The sequence below is a fragment of the Hyperolius riggenbachi genome, chromosome 11, assembly GCF_040937935.1.
Source record: "Hyperolius riggenbachi isolate aHypRig1 chromosome 11, aHypRig1.pri, whole genome shotgun sequence".
Taxonomy (NCBI): Eukaryota; Metazoa; Chordata; class Amphibia; order Anura; family Hyperoliidae; genus Hyperolius; species Hyperolius riggenbachi.
In genome coordinates, this window is record NC_090656.1 from 81,951,869 (window position 1) to 81,964,510 (window position 12,642).

At 43.1% G+C, this 12,642-nt stretch overlaps 1 protein-coding gene across 1 annotated transcript in view; it reads left to right on the top strand.

The window, feature by feature from the left end:
• LOC137538772 (uncharacterized) overlaps positions 1-5,913 on the top strand; it is a 64,370-nt gene extending 58,457 nt beyond the window's left edge. Inside the window, exons 11-12 of the mRNA XM_068261085.1 lie at positions 3,709-3,898; positions 5,657-5,913. Coding sequence (XP_068117186.1) covers positions 3,709-3,898; positions 5,657-5,805 — 339 coding nt within the window. The 3' untranslated portion in view covers positions 5,806-5,913. The remainder of the gene's footprint in view (positions 1-3,708; positions 3,899-5,656) is intronic.
• The last annotated feature ends 6,729 nt before the right edge of the window (positions 5,914-12,642 follow it).

Here is a 12,642-nt window from a genome sequence, read left to right on the forward strand (position 1 = left end):
GACCCGTGCCTGCTTAGACCCCACACCTTGGGGCTGCTCGCCCCTTGACACCAGTGATCGGATCAACAGAACCCGATGGTTTGTAAGAACGCTAACAGCCCCTGGTTTAGAAGAGTGTGTGTGTGTGTGTGTCAGTGTTGCCAACTCATCCCTTTAATTACTGACACATCTAAGTTATACAAGTTCCAGGGCTATTTGCACATAATCAGTGCCTTAACTGCATCTACCTAGCCACAAATATAATTCATATGTGTCAGTAATTAAAGGGATGAGTTGGCAACATGTGTGTGTATGTGTGTGTGCAGGCCCGTTTTTAGGGGCCGTGCGGCAGCCCTGAGCGCAGACAGCGAAAGGGCGCTGCGAACTCTCCCTCCCTCTCCCCAGGGGACTACAGAGTAATTAGCTCAGGGAAGCACTGTATACAGCTACACTGACTGACCAGGGGGGAAGGCGGGGGCAATCTCCCCCCAGGCCGCCTTTCATTCAGTGATTTAGGGCAGGTCTGGTGTCTGGTGTATTTGGGTTTGTTGTAAAGCAATGTGAAACTTGAGGCTAGCTGATAAAAGTGCAATCAGAGGACAGGCAAGCTGGTAAATATACACAGCATGATGCAGAGCTTTCCTGGAGGGTCCGTGGGCAAACATGTGTCTGGTCTCTCCCCATTGTTATTATGACTGCATGCGTGGATAAGGTGTTATACAAGTTGAAAAGTTTTTGACAGTCCCTAGACTCCAGGAGGGATACTTTCTGACTTGTGTGAGAGACTGGAGTCCTATTACAGGCAAGTAGCCTCTGTGTGATGTGCAATACAGATAAGCTCTCTGCTCCATCTCAGGCTATTGTCAATTTCTCTCCACTCCTCTCTGGGCTAGTGCACGCAAAAATCGCAATAGCAATCGCTAGCAATTTGTGAGTGTGATTTTGTGAAGCGATTTTCAGAGCTATTTTTTTAATGAATTGCTCCAAAAAATGCTACACACTGCATGTCGCATTTTTTGGAGCAATTCATTAAAAAAAATCGCTTTGCAAATCGCTTCACAAAATCACACTCACAAATTGCTAGCGATTGCTATTGCGATTTTGGCGTGCACTAGCCCAGAGAGAGGAGGAGTGGAGAGAAATTGAGAATAACCTGAGATGGAGCAGAGAGCTTATCTGTATTGCACATCACACAGAGGCTACTTGCCTGTAATAGGACTCCTGTCCCTGCCAGTCTCTCACACAAGTCAGAAAGTAGCCCTCCTGGAGTCTAGGGACTGTCAAAAACTTTTCAACTTGTATAACACCTTATCCACACATGCAGTCATAATAACAATGGGGAGAGACCAGACACATGTTTGCCCACGGACCCTCCAGGCAAGCTCTGCATCATGCTGTGTATATTTACCAGCTTGCCGGTCCTCTGATTGCACTTTTATCAGCTAGCCTCAAGTTTCACATTGCCTTACAACAAACCCGAATACACCAGACACCAGACCTGCCCTAAATCACTGAATGAAAGGCGGCCTGGGGGGAGATTGCCCCCCTTCCCCCCTGGCCAGTCCGCCCCTGAACTATACTGGATAACTATACTGGAGGCACCTACCTGGCTAATTACACTGGGGCACCTATACTGGGGGGACCTGTAGCCCACTACCTATACTGAGTGCAACTAGACCTAGCTAACCTATACTGCAGGCACCTATACCTGGCTCCGGCACGGGGGGGGGGGGGGGGGCGCAATTTTTACACTCTCGCACTGGGTGCATTTTAGCCTAGAAACTGCCGTGTGTGTGTGTGTGTGTGTGTGTGTGTCTGGTCTGATCACACCAATAAACAGAGCATTTAGATAAACATTAGCTTTTGCTAATAAACACATGGGAATTCCTAACATCACTTATGCTGGGAACACACAATATGTTTTTTCCGTTCCCCGCTTGATCGTTTTTCCGCTCGATTCTCAGCCTGATTCTCATTTTTCTTATCTTTTTTCCTTTCACTTCTATGAGAAATCGAGCAGTAAAACGATCGAGAGGAGTATCGGACATGACGGAATTTATCAATCGAACGCATCTATCTAACGGAAAAATGTAACGTGTGTTCCCAGCATTATACATTTGAAATAAGCATACAATTTAGGGCCCATAAATAACATAATATACAGTATTCTATTTTCTGTAAGTTGCTAGAAGTCTTAGGGCATTTCATTCGTGGTTCCATCTTAAGGCCTCTGCTTGCAGTCTTTTATTTTGTTACTATGTTAGAACACTACTCTTTAACCACCCTGGCGTTCTGATTAAATCGCCAGGGTGGCTGCGGGAGGGTTTTTTTTAAATAAAAAAAAAACTATTTCATGCAGCCAACTGAAAGTTGGCTGCATGAAAGCCCACTAGAGGGCGCTCCGGAGGCGATCTTCCGATCGCCTCCGGCGCCCAGAATAAACAAGGAAGGCCGCAATGAGCGGCCTTCCTTGTTTTGCTTATATCGTCGCCATAGCGACGAGCGGAGTGACGTCATCGACGTCAGCCGACGTCGTGACGTCAGCCGCCTCCGATCCAGCCCTTAGCGCTGGCCGGAACTTTTTGTTCCGGCTACGCTGGGCTCAGGCGGCTGGGGGGACCCTCTTTCGCCGCTGCTCGCGGCGAATCGCCGCAGAGCGGCGGCGATCAGGCAGCACACGCGGCTGGCAAAGTGCCGGCTGCGTGTGCTGCTTTTTATTTCATTGAAATCGGCCCAGCAGGGCCTGAGCGGCAGCCGCTGGCGGTGTTGGACGAGCTGAGCTCGTCCAGACCGCTCAGCTGGTTAAATTATTTTACATAGATACCGTACCAGAACCGGTCACCCTTATTTATAGGCTTCAGCAGGTGATGAGGTGAGGTGATGCAGATGATTTATGTAAGCAGTACAGCTGTACTTGGCTGTACTTCTGTGCTACTTTTTCTGGTTGGTGATCCATGACTCAAACTCGCTCTTATGCAGCAGCAGGCTCCAGATTCGCCTCAGTGTCCTCCATTGTTGTTTCTGTGTGTCTTCCAGAAAGGTAAAGATGCTACCCTTCCACCCTCCTCACTATATGCACTTCTTAGACATGCGCATGTGGCGCTCGCACACTCTTGTGGGCTTGGCAGGGGTGAAGCTTCAGCACTGGCAAATAGCGGTCAGTTCTGTTTGGGAGAGTTCACATCAACCATTGGTGCCAGAATCAACAGGGCCCTGTCATCAAGTAAACAAACAGATGTAGATTGCCTAGTTACGGTATATTATGGTATGGCAGTGATCAAAGTAGTGATGACTATACCATGAAATCTGATCCCCCAATAATAAAGTAATCACGTGTATCAAAATGTCAGTTGCTTAAAGGACTAATAGCTGGGCAAAAAGCTAAGTCTATCTTTACTTACCTGGGGCTTCTCCCAGCCCCTAGAAGTCATTTAGGTCCCTCGCCGTAGGTCTGGTGCTCCCCGGTGTCCCACTGGTTGGACCGGAGCGGAGGCGATGGACCCAAATGACGTCTAGGGGCTGGAAGAAGCCCCAGGTAAGTAAAGATAGATTTAAATTTTCACCTCGGTAGTCCTGTAATCACAGCCTAGAGTGGCCCCTTTTAGTACAGCTGTGTTCCCTAGTAAGAAAGGCAGAGCAAATGAAAGAGGTGAGCTGCTCTTGCATTGTTTGCTGGAATCTTTGCAATGCATTTAATTATTTCATACAATATTTTTTTTGCTCTTTTAGGTGTTCATGAGCTGTACAGTTATCTTATGTAAGGATGGGGGTTTGAATACTCGCTGTACCAGGGGTTGCCTCACAAAATCAGAGGCAGCTTTCAACAACAGACGCAGAAGATCCTTAGCATCTGAGTCTCAGAAGCACTTCATCTCCCAGGGTCCTGTGCACATGAAGAGAGAGACCTCCACAGCCGTCGGTGAGGACAATACTGCAGTATATACAAATAGGAGAGAGCTACTGTCTAATTACACTCCACCCATCAAATTTTCATTCTGGGATTATTGGTTGCAGTAACAATAAACTCATAGCTCCCAACTGTCCCTTTTTTCGGAGGGACAGTCCCTTTTTGGGAGCCCTGTCCCTCTGTCCCTCTTTCACCCTCATTTGTCCCTCTTTCAGGACTTTGTCCCTCTTTCTATGTAAATATGTATATTTCTATACTAAAAATGTGTTTGATTGACTCTAAACTTTATTCCCAAACTTTAAATTGATATATTACTCATTTTGAAATGTTACTATGAAGGAAAATGAACCAGGATAGAAAGGACCAGTGTAGTTTGAATTATAAAACAACATATGTTTCTTATGAAATCTTTATGGTATGCGTGACTAGAGGTGTGGTGAGTGCGTGGCCAGGGGTGTGGCAGGGGCGTGTCTTAAGTGTCCTTTTTTTCTCATCTCAAAAAGTTGTGAGGTATGATAAACTACAGTTCCCAACCCAGGGTTTCGGCTTCATGCCTTTGTCAGAAATAAAATTACATACGATACAAATACCTTGGCACCACCATCGATTCATGCATCCCAGAAGGTCTGTCTACCCTTTTAAAAGGGAAACGTGAGAGCAGTGTGCTTTATAATGTGCAAAATATGCAGTTTAAACAAACTTATCTAAAATATACGAACAAAAGTACATAACTTGATGAAAATGATAAAAATGACCATACAAAAGTACCGTAATCCCTCTATTCATCCACTAAAAAGCAATGTAAATCAGTTCCTAAATTCATACCCATAGGTTGCAAAGTTTTTAATCTCTGAATCCAGTGTGGTTCACATTGGGAAAAGGTCCTAATGATGTTTTCTCTTCTCCAATGTGCAGATAACCTTTTCAATGCCACAACATTTGATACCTTTAGGATTATGTCTGTGCATCCTATGAAAGTGTTCAGACACGTTGTGTTTTATGTTATGGACGTTTTCAGAAAAAACGTTTCTTTCATTTTCTGCCTGTGCAACCTACATACTGCAGCAGGTTGCATTGGCATTCCAAGACAAGACACATAGGGCTTAATTCATTAAATAGGAACTCCAGCCTATAGAAACACACTGTCATCAAGTTACATTACTTATGTTAATTAAAATTGATAGGTAATATAATCTCTTACACACCCTGTTTAAGAACAAGCAAATGTTTGTGATTTCATGAGGGAAGCCATCTTTTTGGTGGAAAGGAGGTGACAGGAAGCATGAGACACAGTTCCAACTGTCCTGTGTCCTGATCACCCCTCCCAGTTGCTAGGCAACGAGAACAACAACATCAGAAATCCCATCATGGTTTACACAGCATCAGGGGAAAATTGCCCGGTCAGTTTTCTTTGATGGGGCGGAGCTTAGCTAAAAATGCAGCTAAAAATGATGCTTTGGTAAGAAAAAACAAAGTTCTGATGCTGTGAAACTGTTAAAGAAACACCAAGCCTTTTCAGTGCTGCTGAGTAGATTTTTAGTCTGGAGGTTCACTTTAAGCTGTGCTGCAAAGGAAGACATTATTAAGGAAGTAGATTTCTTAATAAAGTAGATCACTTTGTCAATTGAATCAGAATTGCTAGATATACAATATGGCTAGTTGGCTACCTTTAGATTTGAGTTGATGGTACTCTGAATAAGGAAAGATGATTTCTGGTTACCTGCTACAAGTTGTTGGTACATTTTCTGACTTACTCTGTATTTTCCACAGATGTAGAGAAGACTCCTGTGAATGTGACCACCATGGTAATTGCACTATCAGTAATGGGTACTGTGGTGCTGATCGCATTAATGCTGAATATCTACATGAAGAGATCCGGGACTGCCGGCTACCAGCAGCTTCAATCTCAAGAGTGCTGATCCTTTATAGACAAAATCATCCTCAGCAAATTATTACTATATTCTAGATGAATGATTAATATCTCCATGTATTATGGAGATATTATGTAGCATTAATATAATTCAAATGTTACATAATGTATTCAATAAAACCCTATTCTAATTAATTTAAACTGTTATACTTGTGTCCTACATGTCTTAGCTGTTACTGTCAAAACAGGTCATATTGCAGGCCAGCTTGTATTGAGAATCCCTGCATTGTGCTGTCAGCACTTATATGACCTGAAGTTCAAATCTTTGTAGCGTATCAAATCTGAGGACCAAGCCTTATTACTGTAAAGTACCAACCTACCGGTCTAGAATAAACCTGTGTGCAGCACCAGATCTCTGAAGCTTTTCAAATACAGCACTGGATTTATATGGGAGAGAGACAGTACCTTCCGAGCATTTGCCTTATCATGTGTTACCACGTTCTCCACCAAGGCACTCCTAGTACCACTGTGATACTAAAGGTGGTCATACATGGTACAATAAAATGATCACATTTTACAGTGATTTGTTAAAAATGACTGTGTTGTACAGAAACATCAAGTAAAAGGGTTTTTTAATTTGTTTGAGAACTCTGACCTGGGTTTTTTGTCGATAAAAGATGGGAGTGACATATTTTTCTGATCAATCTTTATTAAAAATGTAATGGTGTAGGGTAGATTGTCAAATTATTAATTTAAAGACCCAAGCAATTGTTTCAGAGTTTTCAATAATTTATTTTCATGATTAGGAAAAAATTGAACACATGTGTGGCACATTGGTCAGATTTTTCAAAAGTTAAAGTGGCCACACTCCATACAATAAAATGATCCGATTGTATGGCAATTCGATAAAAACTTAATTGGTTGTTACGAGAAATGGAAAGCTTTTTTTTCATTCATTTGAGAAATCTGATTGAATTTCATATTTTTTTTTAGATCCGGAGTGTTGGATTTTTCTGAAAATTGAATGGTGTGTGGTAGATTGTTATTTACTTGATGTGCAGACCCAAGCAATTTTTTCTGAGTTTTCAATAATTTTTTAATAATGGGGAACACTGAACACAGGTTTATTCTAGACCGGTAGGTTGGTACTTTACAGCAGTGTTTCTCAACATTTTATTGCCATGTACCCCTTTTAAAACCCTGTACTCATCAAGTACCCCCTGGCATAGTAAACATTATCACAAGTACCCCTTGACAAATATATATTTAATCGTAGTACATTATAATTGGTTCTTAACAATTTCCAAGCATTTAGTATTGCTTTTAATTAGCTAAAATACTGATTTGGTGTTGTTTAAATAAGATTTATCATTTTCTAAAACTCTAAATGTGTTATTCTTGGTTAAGTATATCAAGCCCGAGTACCCCCTGGAACCTTTAGAAGTACCCCCTGGGGTACGCGTACCACACGTTGAGAACCTAGGCTTTACAGTAATAAGGCGTGGTACATTGGTCAGATTTTTGTACATTGGTACATTGGTCAGATTTTTGAAATGCTACAATCCGTCAGAAAAAAATGGATTGAAATTATTGAATTGAAAAGATATTTAAAAATTGTATGGTATGTGGCCACCTTCACAGTCAATCAGAAAAAAAAATATTGTAATTCTTAAATTGAAAATAAAATAAAAAATTGTATGGTCTGTGGCACATTGATCAGATTTTTATGGCCACACATCATATAATTATTTAAATTTCTTTTCAATTCAAGAATTACAATCAATTTTTGTTTGACTGTAACATTCAAATCTGACCAATGTACCACAAACATGTGTATTCAATTTCACCCAACTATGAAAAAAAATATTAAAAACTCTGAAAAAATTACTTGGGTCTATACAATTAATAAACAGACAATCTACACTACACCATGCATGCAATTTTCATAAAAATTGATCAGAAAAAGCCACCACTCCCGATCCACTTAAGTTGAAAAAAATGGGAAATCCGATCAGATTTTTTGCTCTAATAATAAAAAAAAAGCTTTCGATTTTTTGGGACAACTGAATGTTCTTATTGAAAAGCTGTAAAATCAGAACATTTTATTGTATCTTTTGTGGCCACCTATGGAAATTTGAACATTTCCTTCTGGACTGCACATCAGTTTTCTATTCCATTATAACTGACATAAACTGAGCCCTGGCTGGGTTTACACTGGCAATTAATACAACTGATACACTGTAACTGATCTGTTGTTCTTAGCATTCTTTTTCAGTTGCTTTGAATCTTCATCCAATTTTCTGTTTATTGGGCCCACAACGGACAATAGAATGCTGCAGCTTTAATGCATACATGTAAACTGACACAAAGGCTATCATTCATAAAGCATTTCCGCATGCGGAAATGCTTAAAACAGCTGACTTTACCGACCACTCTGCAAAGTCAGCATTCATAAAGCCTCTTTCCGCATGGAAAAATGACACTACCGAGCAGAGTGATAAATCACCGCCTTGTGCGGTGATTATCGGTACAAATGTAGCAAAATGTTCATTCATGAAGATCACCGCAAGCGGTGTAAGGTCGGGAAGTACCGCTCACTCTGATGTGGCGATACCAATGTCAGTGGTGCTCAGCAGAGCTCGAATATTCGAGTAGCTCGAATATTCGAGCTCTTTTCCAGCTATTCGAGCTCGGTATTCGAGCTCCGAATAGCTGTAGCTATTCGAATGGGCTATTCGAGTACACTCGAATAGCCCATTCACTATTCGAGCTATTCGAGCAAACGGCGCTATTCGAGCTCGGTACCGAGCTCGAATAGCGTCATAGCCCAGATTGATGTCCTTAGAGCCAATCAGAGGGCTCCCAGGCCCTCTGACGGCAGCCAATCACAGAGGGGGACCCTGGCCAGCCCCTACCCTATAAATAGCGGCCGCCATGTTCCGTTTCTCCGTGCTTGCCTGAGACTTGTACAGAGAGAGAGTTGCTCCTTTGTGCTTTGGCTTAGCAAGAGCTCTATTGTGGTCATTTACCTAGCGTTTTTGCTCACATACACCTCCTATACACACCTATATTGTTGTTAGTTAGTTAGACATTGTATTTTAGTTAGTAGCTTTTGTGTTACATAGAGACAGGCCAGCTGCTGCAGGCTTACAGCTTTAGGCCTCAGGGCCTGCCTGTGTGGGCAGCTGTCCTCCTGTCCTCTGTTTATTTCTCTCTATTCTATACCAGTATTTCTGCTGTCCTTTACTACTGATTGTATTAGTATTGTAGTTATATACTGTAACTGTACTAGGACACTCACTGTCACTGTTCATAGGCTACTAGCTGCTCCTGCGTGTGTGCACTCACTTTCTGTGTACACACTACACACACTCTATTTCCTTCTGATAACTGATTGATTATTGTAATTGATTATTGTAATTAGTTAGTTGTACTTACTGTTACTACTTACTGTACTAGGAGTCTAGGACACTCAGTCACTGTTCATAGGCTACTAGCTCCTGCGTGTGTGCACTCACTGTCTGTGTACACACTACACACACTCTATTTCCTTCTGATAACTGATTGATTATTGTAATTAGTTAGTTGTACTTACTGTTACTACTTACTGTACTAGGAGTCTAGGACACTCAGTCACTGTTCATAGGCTACTAGCTCCTGCGTGTGTGCACTCACTGTCTGTGTACACACTACACACACTCTATTTCCTTCTGATAACTGATTGATTATTGTAATTAGTTAGTTGTTTGTACTTACTGTTACTACTTACTCTTACTGTACTAGGAGTCTAGGACACTCAGTCACTGTTCATAGGCTACTAGCTCCTGCGTGTGTGCACTCACTGTCTGTGTACACACTACACACACTCTATTTCCTTCTGATAACTGATTGATTATTGTAATTAGTTAGTTGTACTTACTGTTACTACTTACTGTACTAAGAGTCTAGGACACTCAGTCACTGTTCATAGGCTACTAGCTCCTGCGTGTGTGCACTCACTGTCTGTGTACACACTACACACACTCTATTTCCTTCTGATAACTGATTGATTATTGTAATTAGTTAGTTGTTTGTACTTACTGTTACTACTTACTCTTACTGTACTAGGAGTCTAGGACACTCAGTCACTGTTCATAGGCTACTAGCTCCTGCGTGTGTGCACTCACTGTCTGTGTACACACACTACACACACTCTATTTCCTTCTGATAACTGATTGCTTATTGTAATTAGTTAGTTGTACTTACTGTTACTACTTACTCTTACTGTACTAGGAGTCTAGGACACTCAGTCACTGTTCATAGTCTACTAGCTCCTGCGTGTGTGCACTCACTGTCTGTGTACACACACTACACACACTCTATTTCCTTCTGATAACTGATTGATTATTGTAATTAGTTAGTTGTTTGTACTTACTGTTACTACTTACTCTTACTGTACTAGGAGTCTAGGACACTCAGTCACTGTTCATAGGCTACTAGCTCCTGCGTGTGTGCACTCACTTTCTGTGTACACACTACACACACTCTATTTCCTTCTGATAACTGATTGATTATTGTAATTGATTATTGTAATTAGTTAGTTGTACTTACTGTTACTACTTACTGTACTAGGAGTCTAGGACACTCAGTCACTGTTCATAGGCTACTAGCTCCTGCGTGTGTGCACTCACTGTCTGTGTACACACACTACACACACTCTATTTCCTTCTGATAACTGATTGCTTATTGTAATTAGTTAGTTGTACTTACTGTTACTACTTACTCTTACTGTACTAGGAGTCTAGGACACTCAGTCACTGTTCATAGTCTACTAGCTCCTGCGTGTGTGCACTCACTGTCTGTGTACACACACTACACACACTCTATTTCCTTCTGATAACTGATTGATTATTGTAATTAGTTAGTTGTTTGTACTTACTGTTACTACTTACTCTTACTGTACTAGGAGTCTAGGACACTCAGTCACTGTTCATAGGCTACTAGCTCCTGCGTGTGTGCACTCACTGTCTGTGTACACACACTACACACACTCTATTTCCTTCTGATAACTGATTGATTATTGTAATTAGTTAGTTGTTTGTACTTACTGTTACTACTTACTCTTACTGTACTAGGAGTCTAGGACACTCAGTCACTGTTCATAGGCTACTAGCTCCTGCGTGTGTGCACTCACTTTCTGTGTACACACTACACACACTCTATTTCCTTCTGATAACTGATTGATTATTGTAATTGATTATTGTAATTAGTTAGTTGTACTTACTGTTACTACTTACTGTACTAGGAGTCTAGGACACTCAGTCAGTAGGCTACTAGCTCCTGCGTGTGTGCACTCACTGTCTGTGTACACACACTACACACACTCTATTTCCTTCTGATAACTGATTGATTATTGTAATTAGTTAGTTGTACTTACTGTTACTACTTACTCTTACTGTACCAGGAGTCTAGGACACTCAGTCACTGTTCATAGGCTACTAGCTCCTGCGTGTGTGCACTCACTGTCTGTGTACACACACTACACACACTCTATTTCCTTCTGATAACTGATTGATTATTGTAATTAGTTAGTTGTACTTACTGACTGTTACTACTTACTTACTTACTGTACTAGGGACACTCACTCAGTCACTGTTCATAGGCTAGCTCCTGCGCGTGTTTGCGCGTGCGTGCACTCACTGTCTGTAGTGTACACACACTAAATTTACTTGTGATTACTACTGATTATTGTAACTGCTAGTTGTACTTCCTGACTGTTACTACTTACTTACTGTACTAGGGACACTCACTCAGTCACCTCACCCACCAACCCACTCCATTAAAGTACCCCACTTTTCACCCGCCCTTTTAAAAAACTTTTGTCTATACGCCCAAAACATCGAAGATGTCTGGAAGTGGCAGCCAGCGCGGTTTGGGCAAGGGGAAGGGCAGCAAGGGAATCAGGAGGAGAGGGAGCAGCATTGTGGCAGGCCGCGGCCGCGCCACCATGCACAGTTCCGCAGCAGCAGCAGCAGCGTCAGTGGCTAACATTCCTCCCATAGCCACTGGCCGTGGACGCCTTGGGCGCCGCCCAGCAGGAGCATCTGCAACTCACGCTGCAGAGACACAGCAGCAGCAGCGTGTAGCACCTGCTCCGATTTTCCTCCAGCCGGGTCGGAAACGTCCCATTGAGGAAAAGCATGCAGACACTGTGGTGCAACTCATGACGGAGGATGAGCAGCCCGCCATCAGCTCTGCATCCGAGGCCTCCACCCTCACCACCACCACCACCACCACCCCTGTTCGCAGCAGCCGCCCAGCAGGGTCTGGGGAGGAGGCCAGTTCACCGTCACAAGTTGGCGACCTGTCACTCAGCAGTATTTTTACCCCAGGCACCATCAGGGTATTGTCTGCTGTTGTTGGCGATTTTGAGGAGGAGATGCTGATGGGCACTTTGGGGGATGAGGGATTGGACAGCAAGACTGTGGCGACAGTCAAGCAGCCCATCCATGCATCAGGAGAGGAGTTTGGGGGGTCATCATCCCAGCAGGACATGTTTCAGGAGGGGGAGGATGATGATGACCCGGTGACAGACAGAGACTGGGTGCCACCACCTCCAGGGGATGTCGTCCTCAGCAGCTCTGAGGAGGAGGAGGAGGAGGATGCTCTTGTGGGCCTTGCAAGGAGGCGCATCATTGCAAGCATTGGCAGCAGTAGGCAGGTCCCACAGCCTGCTGGTGTCTCAGGCTCAGCAGCAGCAGCAGCAGCATCTGCCAGTACCACCACCAGCCGCACCCAAGCCCCCCAAGCCCCCCCCCCAACCACCACAGGGAGACAGGCAGCAGCGCTTCCATGCCGTAGGGGGATGTTTCTGTCACCAATCTGGCGATATTTCACCATGCCCACT